The sequence below is a fragment of the Sander vitreus genome, chromosome 5, assembly GCF_031162955.1.
Source record: "Sander vitreus isolate 19-12246 chromosome 5, sanVit1, whole genome shotgun sequence".
Lineage (NCBI taxonomy): Eukaryota > Metazoa > Chordata > Actinopteri > Perciformes > Percidae > Sander > Sander vitreus.
Genome location: NC_135859.1, coordinates 30,811,193 through 30,825,716, shown reverse-complemented (window position 1 = coordinate 30,825,716; position 14,524 = coordinate 30,811,193). Strand labels below are relative to the sequence as shown.

The window sequence follows — 14,524 nt, the reverse complement described above, 5'->3', positions numbered from 1 at the left end:
GTTTATAAACCTTTAAAAGAGTGACTTAGTTGAGATATTGGCCTTCAGAGCAAACCTTTACATAACAAGACTTACATGATGTTTCACTAACAGGCACTTAGAGAAAACATTATCTCTTATAAAAAAAAGAGGAAATGCTACTGATTTGAGTCTTGTTTTTTTGCCGCTGCATCTGTGATGAAAGCTGCTTTTAAAGTTATGTAAATTTGGATGCAGTGAAAATTGGGGAGATTTTGTAGTTTGAGTTTAGTTTCTGGTGATACGATGGTAAAAATGTGCTCGTTTCAGCCAGAGGTCCCGTTTTATCTTAAAACAAACTCAACATGTGTCACCTCACATCCCGGCGGTCACGGTCTGATGGTTTCCTCCACAGGTCAGGTGGACTGAAGACAGGTACCAATGTGTCCATCTGTGGGGACACTGAGAACAACTGAAGGCCTGCCCATGGTGTCTCCTCGCCTTGTACCTGTGCATGCTGGAATACACTGCAGCCATTCACCACCCTAAAGAGAGAAAACAATGACTTCAACAATGAAAGAATTAAAGGATGAAATTATCATAAAATGTCAATAGTATAGTATTTCAAAACAACTCATAAAAAGTCGTAGTATAGAATGGCATGTCATTAAAAGTCATAGTATAGCATTTCATAAAATTTCATTAAAAGCCATAGTATGTCATGAAAAGTCATAGTATGGCATGTCATTAAAATTCATAAAAAGTCATAGTATAGCATGTAAAGAAGTGATAGTATAGTATGTCATAAAAAGTCTGAGTATAGCATGTGAAAAAGTGATCGTATAGTACGTCATAAAGGTCATGGTATAGCATGTCAAAAATGTATTAAAAAAAAATCAAGGTAAAGCATGTCAGAAAAAAAAGTCAGAATAGTATACTATGTCAAAGAAGTCATAGTATAGTATGGCATAAAAATGTATAAAAAGTCATAGTATGTCAAAAAACGTTATAGTACAGCATGACATAAAAAGTCGTAATATAGTATAACAAAGAAATCATAAAAAGTCTGAGTTTAGCATGTAAAAAAGTGGTAGTATACCATAAAAAGTCATGGTATAGCATGTCAAAAATGTATAAAAAGTCATAGTATAGCATGTCATAAAAATGTTATAGTATAGCATGTCATAAACATTTACATAAAGTCATAAAAAGTCACAGTATAGTATTTCATAAAAATGTATAAAAAGTAGGGCTGTCAGCATTAACGCGTTAATCGCGGTGCGATTAAAAGCCGAGCATAATGCGTTAATTTTTTTTTTTTTTAATCACATGCCGCCATTTATTAATTTATTTTCACTTCACTTGGCTTTGCGTCGTGCCTAACAGGCTACTATTTTGCCTCGTAACACATCCTGCTGCTGCAGGAATAGCAACGCGGATTTCGGTGCCTCATTCCGGTGCCACTGATATGTCTGCACTTCTCTCTGATGCTCTGAAACAGACGTTACAGGCAACAGAAACATTGCTGTACGGGCGCTAGTTAACACTATACTCGACAGCAGCTAACGTTAGCCTACCGCTAGCTAGCAGCTGGATTAAACACGGTTACAATGCTGACAGCTAACGCTAAACGGTGTAAAGTTTGTCTGTATTTCACTGTAGAGGATTCAACACCGGGATGTAACAATCTGCAGCTGCTGTTGTCGGAAAAACACAGACGGTGTGTTCAATGAAACTGGTAATTTACATCCTCGTGGTGCATTCAAAGTTGTTGTTAAATGCCCTTTTCCCATCTGGTGGATGTTTTTGTCATTCAACAGCTATTTACTAGTGAAATAAGTTATTGTTATAGTGATTACATTATTATTAAACATTTAATTTTGACGATATGGCCTTAGCAATAAACAAGCCATTCTTTAATGTCACCAACTGTTTAGTACCCTTCTTACTTTCTTAAAAAGTATCGGTTCAGGCACTGTTAATGCACCGGTACCATTTTAAAAGTACCGCATTAGCACCGGTATCCAAACCAAACAATACCCAACCCTAATATTAACTCTAGATTAAAATGTGTGACTAGATTAAATATATAATAAACAAATACAAATCTTAAAATCAAGTTCATAAAGTCACTTTCTTTGCATTTGATTCCCAATCAAGATACACTGATAAGAATTGCTTTCCATTGTTAATATGTACTTAAAAACAGTTCTGAAATGCAAAATAACATGCGATTAACTATAGAAATTCAACGATTAATCCCGATTAAGAAAATGTAATCGTTTGACAGCCCTAATAAAAAGTCATAGTATGTAAAAAAAAAAGTCATAGTATAGTATGTCAATAAAAGTCATAGTATTGTATGTTTGAAAGTCGTAGTATAGTATGGCATAAAAAGTCAGTATAGTATGTCAAATAGTCATGAAAAAGTCATAGTATAGTATAACATACTTACTTTTATATTTTTATGTCAAAGTCTTGTATAGCAAACTTTAGCATACAACATCTTTGGAGAAAGTGATATATTAAAAACAAGCTACAAAATTCTATACCTCAGGTAGGGGCCATATTTGTCACTAAATTGATTTATCATCTTTTAATACTTTTTAAGAGCACATGAACATGCTGTATAAAATATCTTTTTATAGCTTGAAAGTAATAGTGCTGCTTACAGTTTAACAGAGTCAGGGATCCCAGCGTTCAGAGCAGCGTCCTAGGCGTGGTGGGATGCGTCGAGGCAGGGCTGGCTGTGTCTGTACGACATGATAAAGCATGACGACTGGTGCCACCAGTAAAACATCAGCACCAGCAGCAGGTGCCACACCTGGTGACTGGAGCCCAGGTAGTTCAGCTGACCTGCAGCAGCATCACAGAGGTGGAAAAGAGCAGGAAATAAAACCAGCGTCTGACAATTTGACTCTGGCTACATATTGCTGACACAGAGTACTGCCTATACTGAATGTAAAGACAGGTTCTTAAACATTTGTCTTTTGTAAAAGTGTTACTTTTACAGACTTAAATATAATAATGAGTTAAAGACTTGAGCTTAAGTATGATTTGATCATCAACCTTCCCAACTGTTGCTCGACAAACAAAATCTTTGACATTATTTTATCAAGCTCAAAGAATAGAATAGAATGAATCTTTATTGTCCACCAAGGTGGACATTTTTCTTTGGCTCACCAGACATACAAGACAGATAAACACACAGACAACATCTCAGACATAGTAAGTGGATTATAAAAATAGGAAATGAAAGAAAAGAAAAAAAATCAGGATAAAAAAAAAAATATATATATGCTTAAATACATTAAAATAGCAGCTCAGTTTGATGTTGTCACTTGGTTTGGTTGAGGATACTGATGGCATTTGGAATAAAGGATTTTTTAAATACACTTTTTGCCAGAGGCACTCTGAAACGCCTCCCAGACTTCAGGAGCTCAAACTGGCTGGAAAGAGGGTGTGTACTATCTGCAGCGATTTTCCTAGCTTTCTTCCTCATTCTGTCAGTGTATATTTGGGTCAGGTGTTTTTGGGGTTTTCCCCCACTATTTTGCTAGCCATTGACACTATCCTGTTAAGCTTGTTCTTGAGTTTGCAGCTTAAATGGCCAAACCAAGCAGAGAGATGAAAGGTTAAAACACTTTCAATGTGTGTGGTGTATACTAGCTCAGTAATCTGAGCACTGACGCCCAGACAGCTCAGTCTTCTGAGGAGACGGAGTAGTCATGAGCATTTCTTATAAATATACTGTTATCTAAAAAACTCAGATGGTTGTCAAGGACTGTACCTAGGTACTTAAACGTTCCCATAGTTTCAACTGCTAGGCCATTAAGTAAAACTGGCTCTATTGTTGTGTCTTGTTTTTTGCAAAAGAGTAACTCGTTTGTCTTTGCCACATTGATCTCTAGCTCGCTGTCATTGCACCATGCTTCTAGGGCCTTTATGTGTGCTAGATAGGAGGCCTCACCAAGGGGGTCAGTTTTTTGTAAGAGGCCTACTAAGGCCAATTTAAAGGTGCTATTATTTATAGAAAGCTCATTTGTGAATAGACAGAAAAGCAAAGGAGAAAGAACGCTGCCTTGTGGGCAGCCTGTACTGATGGTATGCACTCCTGACAAAATGCCATTTACACATACCCTCTGAGGGCGACAGGAGAGAAAGTCTCTGATCCAGAGAATCAGACCCTTACCTATGTTAATATTGGCTAGTCTTTGCAGGAGAATGTGTAGCTTCATAGAATTAAAAGCTGCACTGAAGTCAAAGCTGTTGGACACGGTTTCCCTCAAAAGTAAAACTACAACCTTGCAGCTTTTTTAACATTTCACTGGTTAGTATGATAATATTGATCATTCCTGATCATCTATGGAACTCGACATTGTTCCAGACAGTTGTAATCATTACAATTTGTGAAGTGAAGAACAAAGTGACAGAGAAAATCAAAAAGTAGTCTCACCCGGGAAGTAGCGTTCAGGAACTTTTGAAACGTAGAAAATGAGAGCTAATGCAGCGATGAAATACATCCCCAGGACTCGAGGAACAAAAGCCTGAAGGGAAGAAATGTTTATATAACCTATGGGTGGACCAACAGCTACATAATACAATAGAGAAGCATGGTTCAGCACCCTGTTGTCGGAGTCAAAATATTAGCAAGAGCTGTCTTTTCAAGTGCGAGCGCTAATGAAATTGGGAAGAAAACTTGACAAGAATAACAATTCCACAATTGCATAATTATAATAGTCAAATAATTGTAAGGGTATTATTACTTTCACAGCTGACATCAGTCAATAAAGAAAGTTCAGCATACATTAATGCATCTCCAGAACCTTCAACCTCCACAAAGAAACTAGTCCTTCATATTTCTTTATAATGAAATGATTTCAGCTCGAAAATATGTTGTTCACTCAGCTCAACGTCAAATTTAAAAGGTGCACTATGAGTTCCTGCATGACGTCACTTCTGTTGACGTTCAAAGTAAATACCAAACAAAACAGAGCAAGCTCGCCCCTCCCCCCATGTTTCCGTAACTGTCATGACTAATGGCGTTTTTCCATTACATGGTACCTGCTCGACTCGCCGAGACTCTCTCGCCTTTTTTGGTTTTCCATTACGAAAAAAAGTCCCTGGTACCTGCTAACAGTTGCTTTTTTTAGTATCACCGCCGTCGAGGTTCCAAGCGAGCTGTGCCCCTAGTGTTTCTTTGACGTTTACGACTAGACAGGGTGACAATTTTTCGGCACTCCAGTGGGTCACGGTATTCCCGTGGGAGTCCCGCGGTACGGGAGTCAATTTCACTGTTGGTAACGTGATAGGGATGGAAGAGGGCATAGAAATCAACGGGAGCGGGACGGAGCCAGAGATTAAATAAAAAAATGACGCTGCAATGCGGTGAGTGCGTCCAAAGATTGCGAGGCATTTCGTACTACACCGAGAGTCGGCAAAATGGATTCTGGAAAGAAGCTGTTGCAATTGAAAGTGTCTTCGAAGACTCCTCCCCAGTGCAGCTGTATGAGACGGTGTGCTCGTGTGCTGCTGGCAAGGCACTATGCAACCATACCGTGGCTCTCTTTTTTCAGACGGCCTACTCTCAGCTCCGCCTCTTTGCTGTACCCCCAGTCCTTAGCTGCACCGAGACAGCAACGCTGGCAAAAGCCAAGGAGCGGCAGTCACGTGATCGGCATATGACGGGAGTATTTTCGTGGGCTGGGGATGGGATGATTCCCGTGTCACCCTCTATTTACGACCCCTGTGTTGTCTCCCGAGACCGGGCTTTTTCACAGTGTATTCTGGGGGCAGGTAGCTAGCGGATCAAGGAGAGATGCCTACGATTTGAGACAAAAATGAAATCGTGCTGAAGCCATGCAGGAACTCATAGTGCACCTTTAACCTCTCAAAATAAACCGATTACGGTTACTGTGACAACACTGAGCGTGCTCACCTGGACGAGCTCTGAAGAGAAGCCGCCAGTGATGCAGATCCAGTGGACGGTGGGGATGAGGCCGTATCCGGCCACCACGCAGAAGATGAGCGAGCGCAGCTGCTTCCACTGCTTGCTGAGGTAATGAGGGTGGATCTGAGCGAAGAAGGCCGCCAGGATCATGGCCAGGACCGTCACCAGGTACACCTGCCGCCAGTACTGCAGGGACAGGAAGGTCGAAGGTCAAATCACACCATGTACACAGCTACGCACACTCCCTTCCAGTTCACAGTATACATATGGATGCTTCTCACTAGGACATTCTCACATTTCCTATGAAGCGAGTACATTTTAAGGCTTTTCTGATTTATTTACATGTGTTACATTGTGTCAAAATAAAACCTTTTAGACATACAAGAAAATAAAATTAAGAGCTTTCAAAAAGAAAAGAAAAAAGGCTAGTAAAGCAGACTGTAAGCCAAATAAAAATGTTTCTGTGTTGAGTACAGCATGCTGTAATGGATGTTTTGCACACTGGACTGCTGATGCTGTTCTGCATTAAAGTAATAATCTTGACGATTTTCATTTAAATAAATGTCAGTTAAGTCACTATCAATGAATGAGGTAACACAATAGTGATAGAGCCCCCTGTTGAAATCCCTTGCATTGCAGTACTGGGTGTCCGTGGCCACGGAGAGTGACAGAGAGCAATCATTTGACAGAGCAATAATGCATCCAGCAAAAAATACCATATTCTGTCTCACTCTAGCTTCTCAAATCTTATATGTTTGGGTTTTAGACTGACTAGATTGGTCGAAAAAAAAAAAAAAAAAAATGTAAGACTTCACCTTGGGCTCAAAGAACTTGTGATGTTTTCTGATCGTTTGACTGAAAATAAGATCAAGAATGAAAACAATTATTATTGTTTATTAATGCCATAAACTGTTTTCTGTGATCCAAATCACTTGGTAATTACCCATCTTTTTGTTTTTAAATTAACACTTTAGAGTGTCCAATCTCTACGTGTTGGTTTATTTTATTTGCAAAAGGAATATGATAATAAACTTCCTTGATAAAACAGTGAAAATTAATGTTAGTAGGTGCTTAAAACAAAGGTCTCTTTTTAAGTCATATTTAAACCTACAGAGAGTCTTCACTGTTACTTATACTTCTATAAGTTAGTGTGCACAGTCTGGACAGCCTCGTCTCAGTCCCTTCTGTCCATTTGTATGGATGTAGGCCTCCGTCCAGTCACACGTCCTCATGTGACGAGTCCTGCTGAATTTCACAGTGAATAAATTTGCACCAGGAACAAGGCCCAACTCGGGTCCAGCCAAATTTCTTAAGCTCTTCTCTAAACAGACACCACGTTCTCTTCTCCAAATCTACATTTCTAAACCACTCTGACGAGACAAGAGTTTGACTGGCTAAATATAAAAATCAGGTTTTTCTGTAGGGACTTGGCGTGCCACAGGAGTGGAGCCACCCAGAAGCAGAGCCCCATTCTTGGCAAGGACAGGGGGGGCCCCCTACGCTGAGACAGCTCCCAGACTTGCAAACGTCATATGGTGGGGAACAGGAGTGATGGACCGCTTCATGAACGCAGCCATCTGGTTTGGGCTGGAGCAGATTTCAGCTGCGTTCTGGGGGCAAAATAACCCGGCGCTTCCAATATGCGGGGGAAAGCGAACAGTAAAGAGCACAGCCAAATACTTCAGGAGTATAGCAAAGGAAAGGAAAAAAAAAATAAAAAATAGCATGGTTGTGGGCGGCTGTCAAAGAGGCTGTTTTCCAAACGACGAGCGCAGGCAGCAAAGGTGTCGTGTTGCTTATTCACCAAGAACAATGAGTCAATCGGCAAAGCCAGACTGTGGGCTTCACTTCAGCTTTATTCAATTACGCCATCTCAGGCCGAGGACGTTGAGCTAAAAGTCTCCAGGGAGGACGGTGGTTAGACATTTTAGTGATGATCCGTGCAAAGACGCTCACACATCAACATATTTACATCATCTATGATGTGCATGAAGCTGCACTGAGTGTAAGAGTAAATAAGCCTCAATTCTTCTCAAATCTTAATACTCAAAATGTAGTGGTGTACTGCAGGATCGAGTATCAAATATCTGGTCAGACCCATAATCTTGTTTACCTATTCTCTAATCAGATAGTCCCTAATCTAAGACATCAATTTGTCGTTTAAAGTTTATTTTTGACTCAGAAAATAAGACTTAAAAAAAACAAAAAAACAAGCATGGATGATACGGGTGCAGCAGTACTGGTTGTTGCAAGTCAATTTATGAAATAAAAACTCTTTGAAGATTTCGATTGCCCTGAAAAACGTTGACTGAACTGCTTCAACAGCTACCACAGCTTCTGGCAGGACGGATGAATCGACCAATACTGATTGGTTAGATCAAAACAACCCCCCCCAACAAAAAAAAATTGGATAACAGGAACACAATGTCAGGCTGAATTCAGGCTGATGATCAAGATAATGGAATGGACCATATGATAATTTTACCAGTTGTGTTTAGACTAAATTAAACATTTGAGAATGTTGGCTTTTTTTCAATATATTAAAAAAACAGTATTGTAGTATTGTAAGAAGTTGCAAAACATTTCAAAAGAAAGGAAAAATCTAAACCACAGCAGCCTGAAGAGTGAGAAAAAAAAGATAAGGAGTAGCGAGTACAGGATAAATATATGGAAACAAGATATGAAACAGTAGAGCAGTTTGTCTGCTCTGCCTGTCATCTGCTGCATGATCTAGACTCCACAAGGAGAATAAGCCATTTACAATTAAACTGAGCCGGAGCGTAATTGAGTCACACAGGATTGGAGAGCAGCTTTAACATTTTGCTTTTTGTTTCCTTAAAGGATTTTAAACTGAAGCTATGGATGCAGCTCCAGAGGGAGAAAGTGGGACAGAGACAAATCAGAGAGAACAAATCAAGATAAACCAGAGAAGTGACTTGCAGGCTGCAGGTGAACTTACATTATTGCAGTAGAAGGTGTAAAAGACTCCAGGGACATAGCAGCCCAGAATGCCAATGGAAACCCCCGCGTAGTCCAGCGCCATCCAGCGGCGGCTGGTTTTCTCCGAGCGGTGGCAACAGAACAGGTGATAACCCACCGAACACAGCATACACAGCTGAGGATGGTGAGACAACAAGGGGAGAGTCAGGCATTACTGCAGCAAAGGATGTGACATGCACCGCGAGATAACAAGTAGGAAAATATTATGATTTAACAAGACAAGTCCTAACTATTTCATCTCAAAATTGTGCCTTTTTTCCGATATATATATATATATATATATATATATATTTATTTATTTATTTTTTTTTAAATTGGACTTGAAAACTCTGGTTGTGAAGCCTGGTCAAGCCAACTGCTGGACTGATTATTTTTCATTTGATGAGAAGAACTGCTAATATTTTGGATAAGCTCTGATGTATTTCTGCAACCATTGAGATTAAGGTAACACCATGCAATTGTCACATATTCAGTTTCCAGGATATTTGGAATTGGAAATCACCAACCCTCAACATAAGGAGAAACCTGGTTGTAACATAACAAGCCCAGCCTAGGTCAACTTGGCTCAATGTAAAAATGACAGAAACCTGAAATATCTTTTTGCAATTAATCCTTATTTATTTTTTATTAATTGAGCAAATAATTAGCCTCAAAAAGTGATTCAAAATTGATTTGATCAATAAATTCCAATTTATACCGTGGTCTGGGTGAATACTCGATTCTCATTGGCTGCAGGGTGTCCATAAAAAAGTGATGTAGGACACCTACGGTGAAACTGACTGTTAACTGTTCTAAATGAATGCGCTACATTAAAACAAAAAGGAAATGTAAATCTGTTATTTCCAACTCGTCCTCTGAACACCAGAGGATAGCGCTAACACACAAGCTGCAAGAAGTAAGTTATACTTCCCCTCTGAACTGACTTTGTTTCACAGCGAAACATCGCGGATAAAATTGTTTGTAAAAGTCGTTATATTGTTTTGGGGACAATGACGTGGCTGACAGCTAGCTTGTCTTGTTGTTCGATATACTGTCAAATTATTTTTACTGATTGCCAACTGTACACAATGTTATTGACTTTGGATCTTGCTAGCATAGCGTTAGCTTTCTGGCTCCTGATCTGAAGGGTTCTACGAGCTGAGCGGACTATAAATATCTCCCGTTGCTAAGGAAGGCAAGTCGTATCTAAGGTCTTTCCTATTTCCTGGAGGAGTGAACAACGTTTGCATTGCATAAGAACCTTATAGGATGGGAATGATTGTTCCAGGTATTAGTCATTTCTTTTTCACTAAGTCCTTTGACCCCTAAACCCCCCCCCCCCCACCATTTGTTAAGCGACCTTGGGTACCTTGAAAGGCGCTATATAAATCCAAGTTATTATTATTAGTCCAACTCTCAGGCGTAACCAGGGAAACGGAGTTATTGTTTGGATAAACTTCAGATTTCGATTGTAAAACAAATTAAAATATAAACTGTTTTAAAAATATGTTATTTGGCAAGGGACCATGGTTAACCATTAATACCTGACAATGGACACCTCGTCGGGCATTAACCCTTACTTATCGTTTAGGACAATGTTTATTTCGTACTACGTTGTAATCTTCAACTGCCTTTATCATTTCAAGTGTTAATGGTAAAAAGAAATGCAATTTATTTATTTTTAAACTCGATTAGAAATCGTAAATCGGGTGTGGGTGAGGTCTTCAATATGGTGTTTTAATGGCGACAAAGTTGTGTTCTACCAACTGTCATTGCTAAAGTGAACTGGAAAACATAGTCCTGTACCTGAAAGCAGAAGAGTCCGATGGAGTAGATGACGTAGTCCTCTTTAGAGGCGCCGATGGCCGGCAGCACTGAGACCATGTTGTAAACCCCGACAAAGAAGAAGAGCAGGAAGCCCAACAGATGGCTCCAGATATTTACCGTCTCATTGGACAGAATGAAGAGGCTGCACAGAGGAACGTTAAAACAGTCATCATTCAGATAAAAAATGTGTTATTCTCCTCACAAAATCATCTTTTACTACAGACTGAGATCTCAACTGCACAGCTCACAGTATTTAAATTCAACACAGTAATGCTGTATGCACATGCAGGAAGTCAACCCAAAGGTGAACATGAGTTTAGTGTAATTAGCTGCCAAACTTCCCAGAATAAAAATGAATCAAAACCAATCACGCTGTCAGGGGTTAGGATAGTTTGGTTATTTTCATGTGGGGTCGTTTGAGGTAGTTATCCATAGTCAGAGTATTACCTTAAGGTCGGTACGCCCCTTGTTTGGAGAGGCAGAAGAAAGGAGAGGCATGGAAGCTAAGGTATGTAGGCTGTGCACGGCAAGCAGAAAAACATATTTTAGCCCCCTAAAAAAGATCCACCTAAGAAAACATATCAGTGTAAGTGTACGCTATGTAGAACTTATTGAACTGTATTGTTACGCATGAGCACAACTGTGCCGAGACAACAAGTATAAGTAAATAATAAAATGTTTTCTAAAAAAAAGAGTGATTATGACAGCGACAAGCAAATTATGTCACTGTGAAAACAAGAGGATACCCTTTATAGGAGTATACAGAAGAACTGAGACTGTCGAAAAATGGAGAAGGGAAACTTTTGTGGAAACTGGAGGAAAGGGCTGTCTGGCGGCAAGGTAAAGTGCTGACCGACTGGAGGACTGATAAGTACCTCATACAACCCCACTTTAAAAAAGCAGAACTATTACTTTAAATATTGTTTGTAGGCAAATGGGAAACCCTATCTGTAGGATATATGTGGGTATCAACCTAATTTTACAAAATATTTATAAAGAAAGGCAACTAAAACAGTGGAACGCACCAGCCACAGTGGCCACAGAGAAAAAGACATTGTTTGTTTTCTTGCAGTTGTAAAGAAATCATCCACCTCATCTGTTGTTAAAATGTATGATTGTTTTGCAGTTTTAGTGTAGTCTGAGAAGACGAAAATTCTGATTTAACTACAAAAATGCAATGAAGCACTTCTATGCAACAGATAGCTGATTAAAAGATCCCTGAGTAAACATCTAGCTTTAACTCTGCACTTTGACTTCCCTGAGCAGCAGTCAAGAGAAAACACAACTTAAGCATTGCAACATTACGTCTTACCTTTTGATGCACAGTCTGGAGGGCAGATAGGCTCTGTATCCATCTGTGATGTAGGGATTCTCCCTCAGAAACACTGGGATCTGTTCGTAGGTGTACAGTCTGATACCTCGGGGCACCAGCACAGGCCAGTACTGATAACCTCCCAGCTCAATGTAGTGTGAAGTCTGGGCGCTCTTTTGGGGTTTCTGAGGCATGGCTGGGCTGTAGGAGTCTGTTTTAGTCTGACCTGAAACTGAGAACAAAAAGTCAGATCAGAGCCAATGGAGGCTGCATCCTACATGAAAAGTCAATTACATACTGTTACATGTTTGGCTGTGGCTTGCTCGTAAGTTTACCTTTTCTACCAGCCAGTGGCAGGTGGAAGAGTTGTTTTTACTGTCCAGTTGAGCAATAATACAAGTGACACGCTCATTTAAAGGGCATCTTTGGTGATTTCCTAAATTTAAGTGGAGAACATAGCAAAAGCTATCATCAGGGGAAAGCTGATTCTCTCCATATTATCTGTATGAAAGAAACTAGATGAGCTAATATAAGCTAACACAAATTGGCTGGTTTAAAAGGTGAAGCCACCGCTCTAACTGTATGGAGAACAACTAATACCAAACTCCGTTCAGTACCATCGCATTTTTGTACGTGCTAAGCTCCAGGCTCCAAACATTAATCCAATTACTGTCCGAAACAAGCACTTGGTAATTAAGTTTATATTTCTAGAAACGATTTAACTCCCAGTCTTTCCATACCAATATACAGTTGACACATTAACGTTAGATGTCATTGTGTTACTGATTATAACGATCAAGACAAGTTGTGATTTTGTTGATATAACATGCCTGCTTTGTAAATTATTACCAGCCGACTATCCCCAAAAAAACAACTGATCTAGAAACCATTTTAGGTTAAGCCTTAGGTGGTAAATAATACTGTCGTTAACCAAGTCAATCTTAAAATAATAAGACTTTTCTAAGCAGTTTGGCAGCTAGTGGTAATTACAGCTCGAGTCTGTCTGAACAGGCTACTAGAGGCTAGCTAACATGCCGCTTTGTTTAGAGCCAAGAAATTAACAACAAACTCACCTTTCAATTTTGTATATGTGCAATTTGTTCCATTTTGTGGCTTATAGTACGTACTATGCATTAGTTTAAATATATTAACATTAATTTAATATACAACGCAGTGTATCAAGTTTCGACTACAACAGCTTCCAAATCACCAGAGACGTCATCAGTAACGGACCCCTCCGCTGTCCCAAAAGACTGCCTGAATAAAAAGATCAGACCCAGACATAGGTGGCTCTTGAGCTCATGAGCTGGCTAAAGCATGCAGCGTTTTTACGTTTACCATAGCTTTTTAGCTATAGTTTTTACATATGTCAACTAAGCAAACTCCGCTGATGACGACCGTGAAAGCAAGTGCGTGGACTCTAAGTAACTATAGTTTCGAAGAAAATGTCAAATGCATATCATTATAGTGAGTGCAACAATGTAAACGTTATTAAACAAAACAATTCCCTACACTGGTTGGTGGTCTCTAATAGCCAGCAGGGTGCAAAATTAACTTTTTTTGTCCACCAATGTTCAATGTTTACCAGCAGCCATGTAAGTGTAGCCTATCTGCATGTTTTATTATTTCAATTTACTTTTTTGTCCACTAATGCTTGATGTCATGTTCCTAACTTGCTGTTTGTTGTAACCTTTGTGGTAAAGGGCTTCACAAGCACACTACATTATTAAAAAAAAACAAAAGAAAACTTTAATAATAAAATAGTAGCATTATTACTATTTGTGACCTATGACCTTTATCCAGATCATCTTACTTTTAGTGTTACTTAAGTGTTTATGGGCCATTTTTGAATTTATTAGACAGGATACAGAGACTTGCCAGAAAATACATTTACGTGTAATGAAATGTATGTCTTAAAGGTTTAAAGGGGCACTCCACCAATTTTACACATTAAGTTCAACTTAGGCTTCAACTTATTTGTCACAGCTACATACCCCCTGAAGTTTTGCCCTGTAGGCTTCTTGCAAGGTCTCATGATTTATAAAATATTAAACCTAAAACTATGCTGGGATACGCAGGTGTGGCTCATATCGCTGGGAACGTAATCCTCCTGTCCAAAATGAGCCACGTTTTTCATTACAGATGCAGCAGTGAAGTAATTTCACCTTTAGACCAACTTCAGACTCCACATCCTGACAGGCTGCTGTAGCTTGCACAATTACAATAATTCACCATGTTGACAAATGGTAAAATGCAATGTAAAACAACAGAAAAAAGACTAAAGGCTCTGACACACCAACCCGACAACCGACCGTCGGCAGAAAAGGCAGTCGGACTGATCAGTCTCCCCGAGTTGGTCAAAAAAGTGCCTCGGAACACACCGAAGCGACGCCGACTTGAGCGTACGTTCTGCGCGTACAGCAGGCGGTGCTTATCTGCATTGTCACCCAAAAAATTAAAACCGGCAGCTGATTGGACGAATGCGTCACGTGGGTCTG

The 14,524-nt window shown here is 39.6% G+C and overlaps 1 protein-coding gene across 2 annotated transcripts; it reads right to left on the bottom strand.

The window, feature by feature from the left end:
* Window positions 1-20: 20 nt before the first annotated feature.
* paqr3a (progestin and adipoQ receptor family member IIIa) lies at window positions 21-13,259 on the bottom strand. Of its 2 annotated transcripts, XM_078251448.1 has the most exons (9): window positions 13,100-13,201; window positions 12,362-12,462; window positions 12,027-12,258; window positions 10,694-10,856; window positions 8,868-9,023; window positions 5,897-6,094; window positions 4,415-4,505; window positions 2,631-2,814; window positions 21-503 (listed from the first exon to the last, which is right to left on the bottom strand). In XM_078251448.1, the coding sequence occupies exons 3-8, from the start codon at window positions 12,218-12,220 to the stop codon at window positions 2,672-2,674; spliced, it is 945 nt and encodes a 314-aa protein (XP_078107574.1). In that variant the 5' UTR covers window positions 12,221-12,258; window positions 12,362-12,462; window positions 13,100-13,201; the 3' UTR covers window positions 21-503; window positions 2,631-2,671. The 2 variants fall into 2 exon arrangements, with proteins under 2 accessions (XP_078107574.1, XP_078107572.1); XM_078251446.1 differs by lacking the exon at window positions 12,362-12,462 and having other exon boundaries at window positions 13,100-13,259.
* Window positions 13,260-14,524: the final 1,265 nt, after the last annotated feature.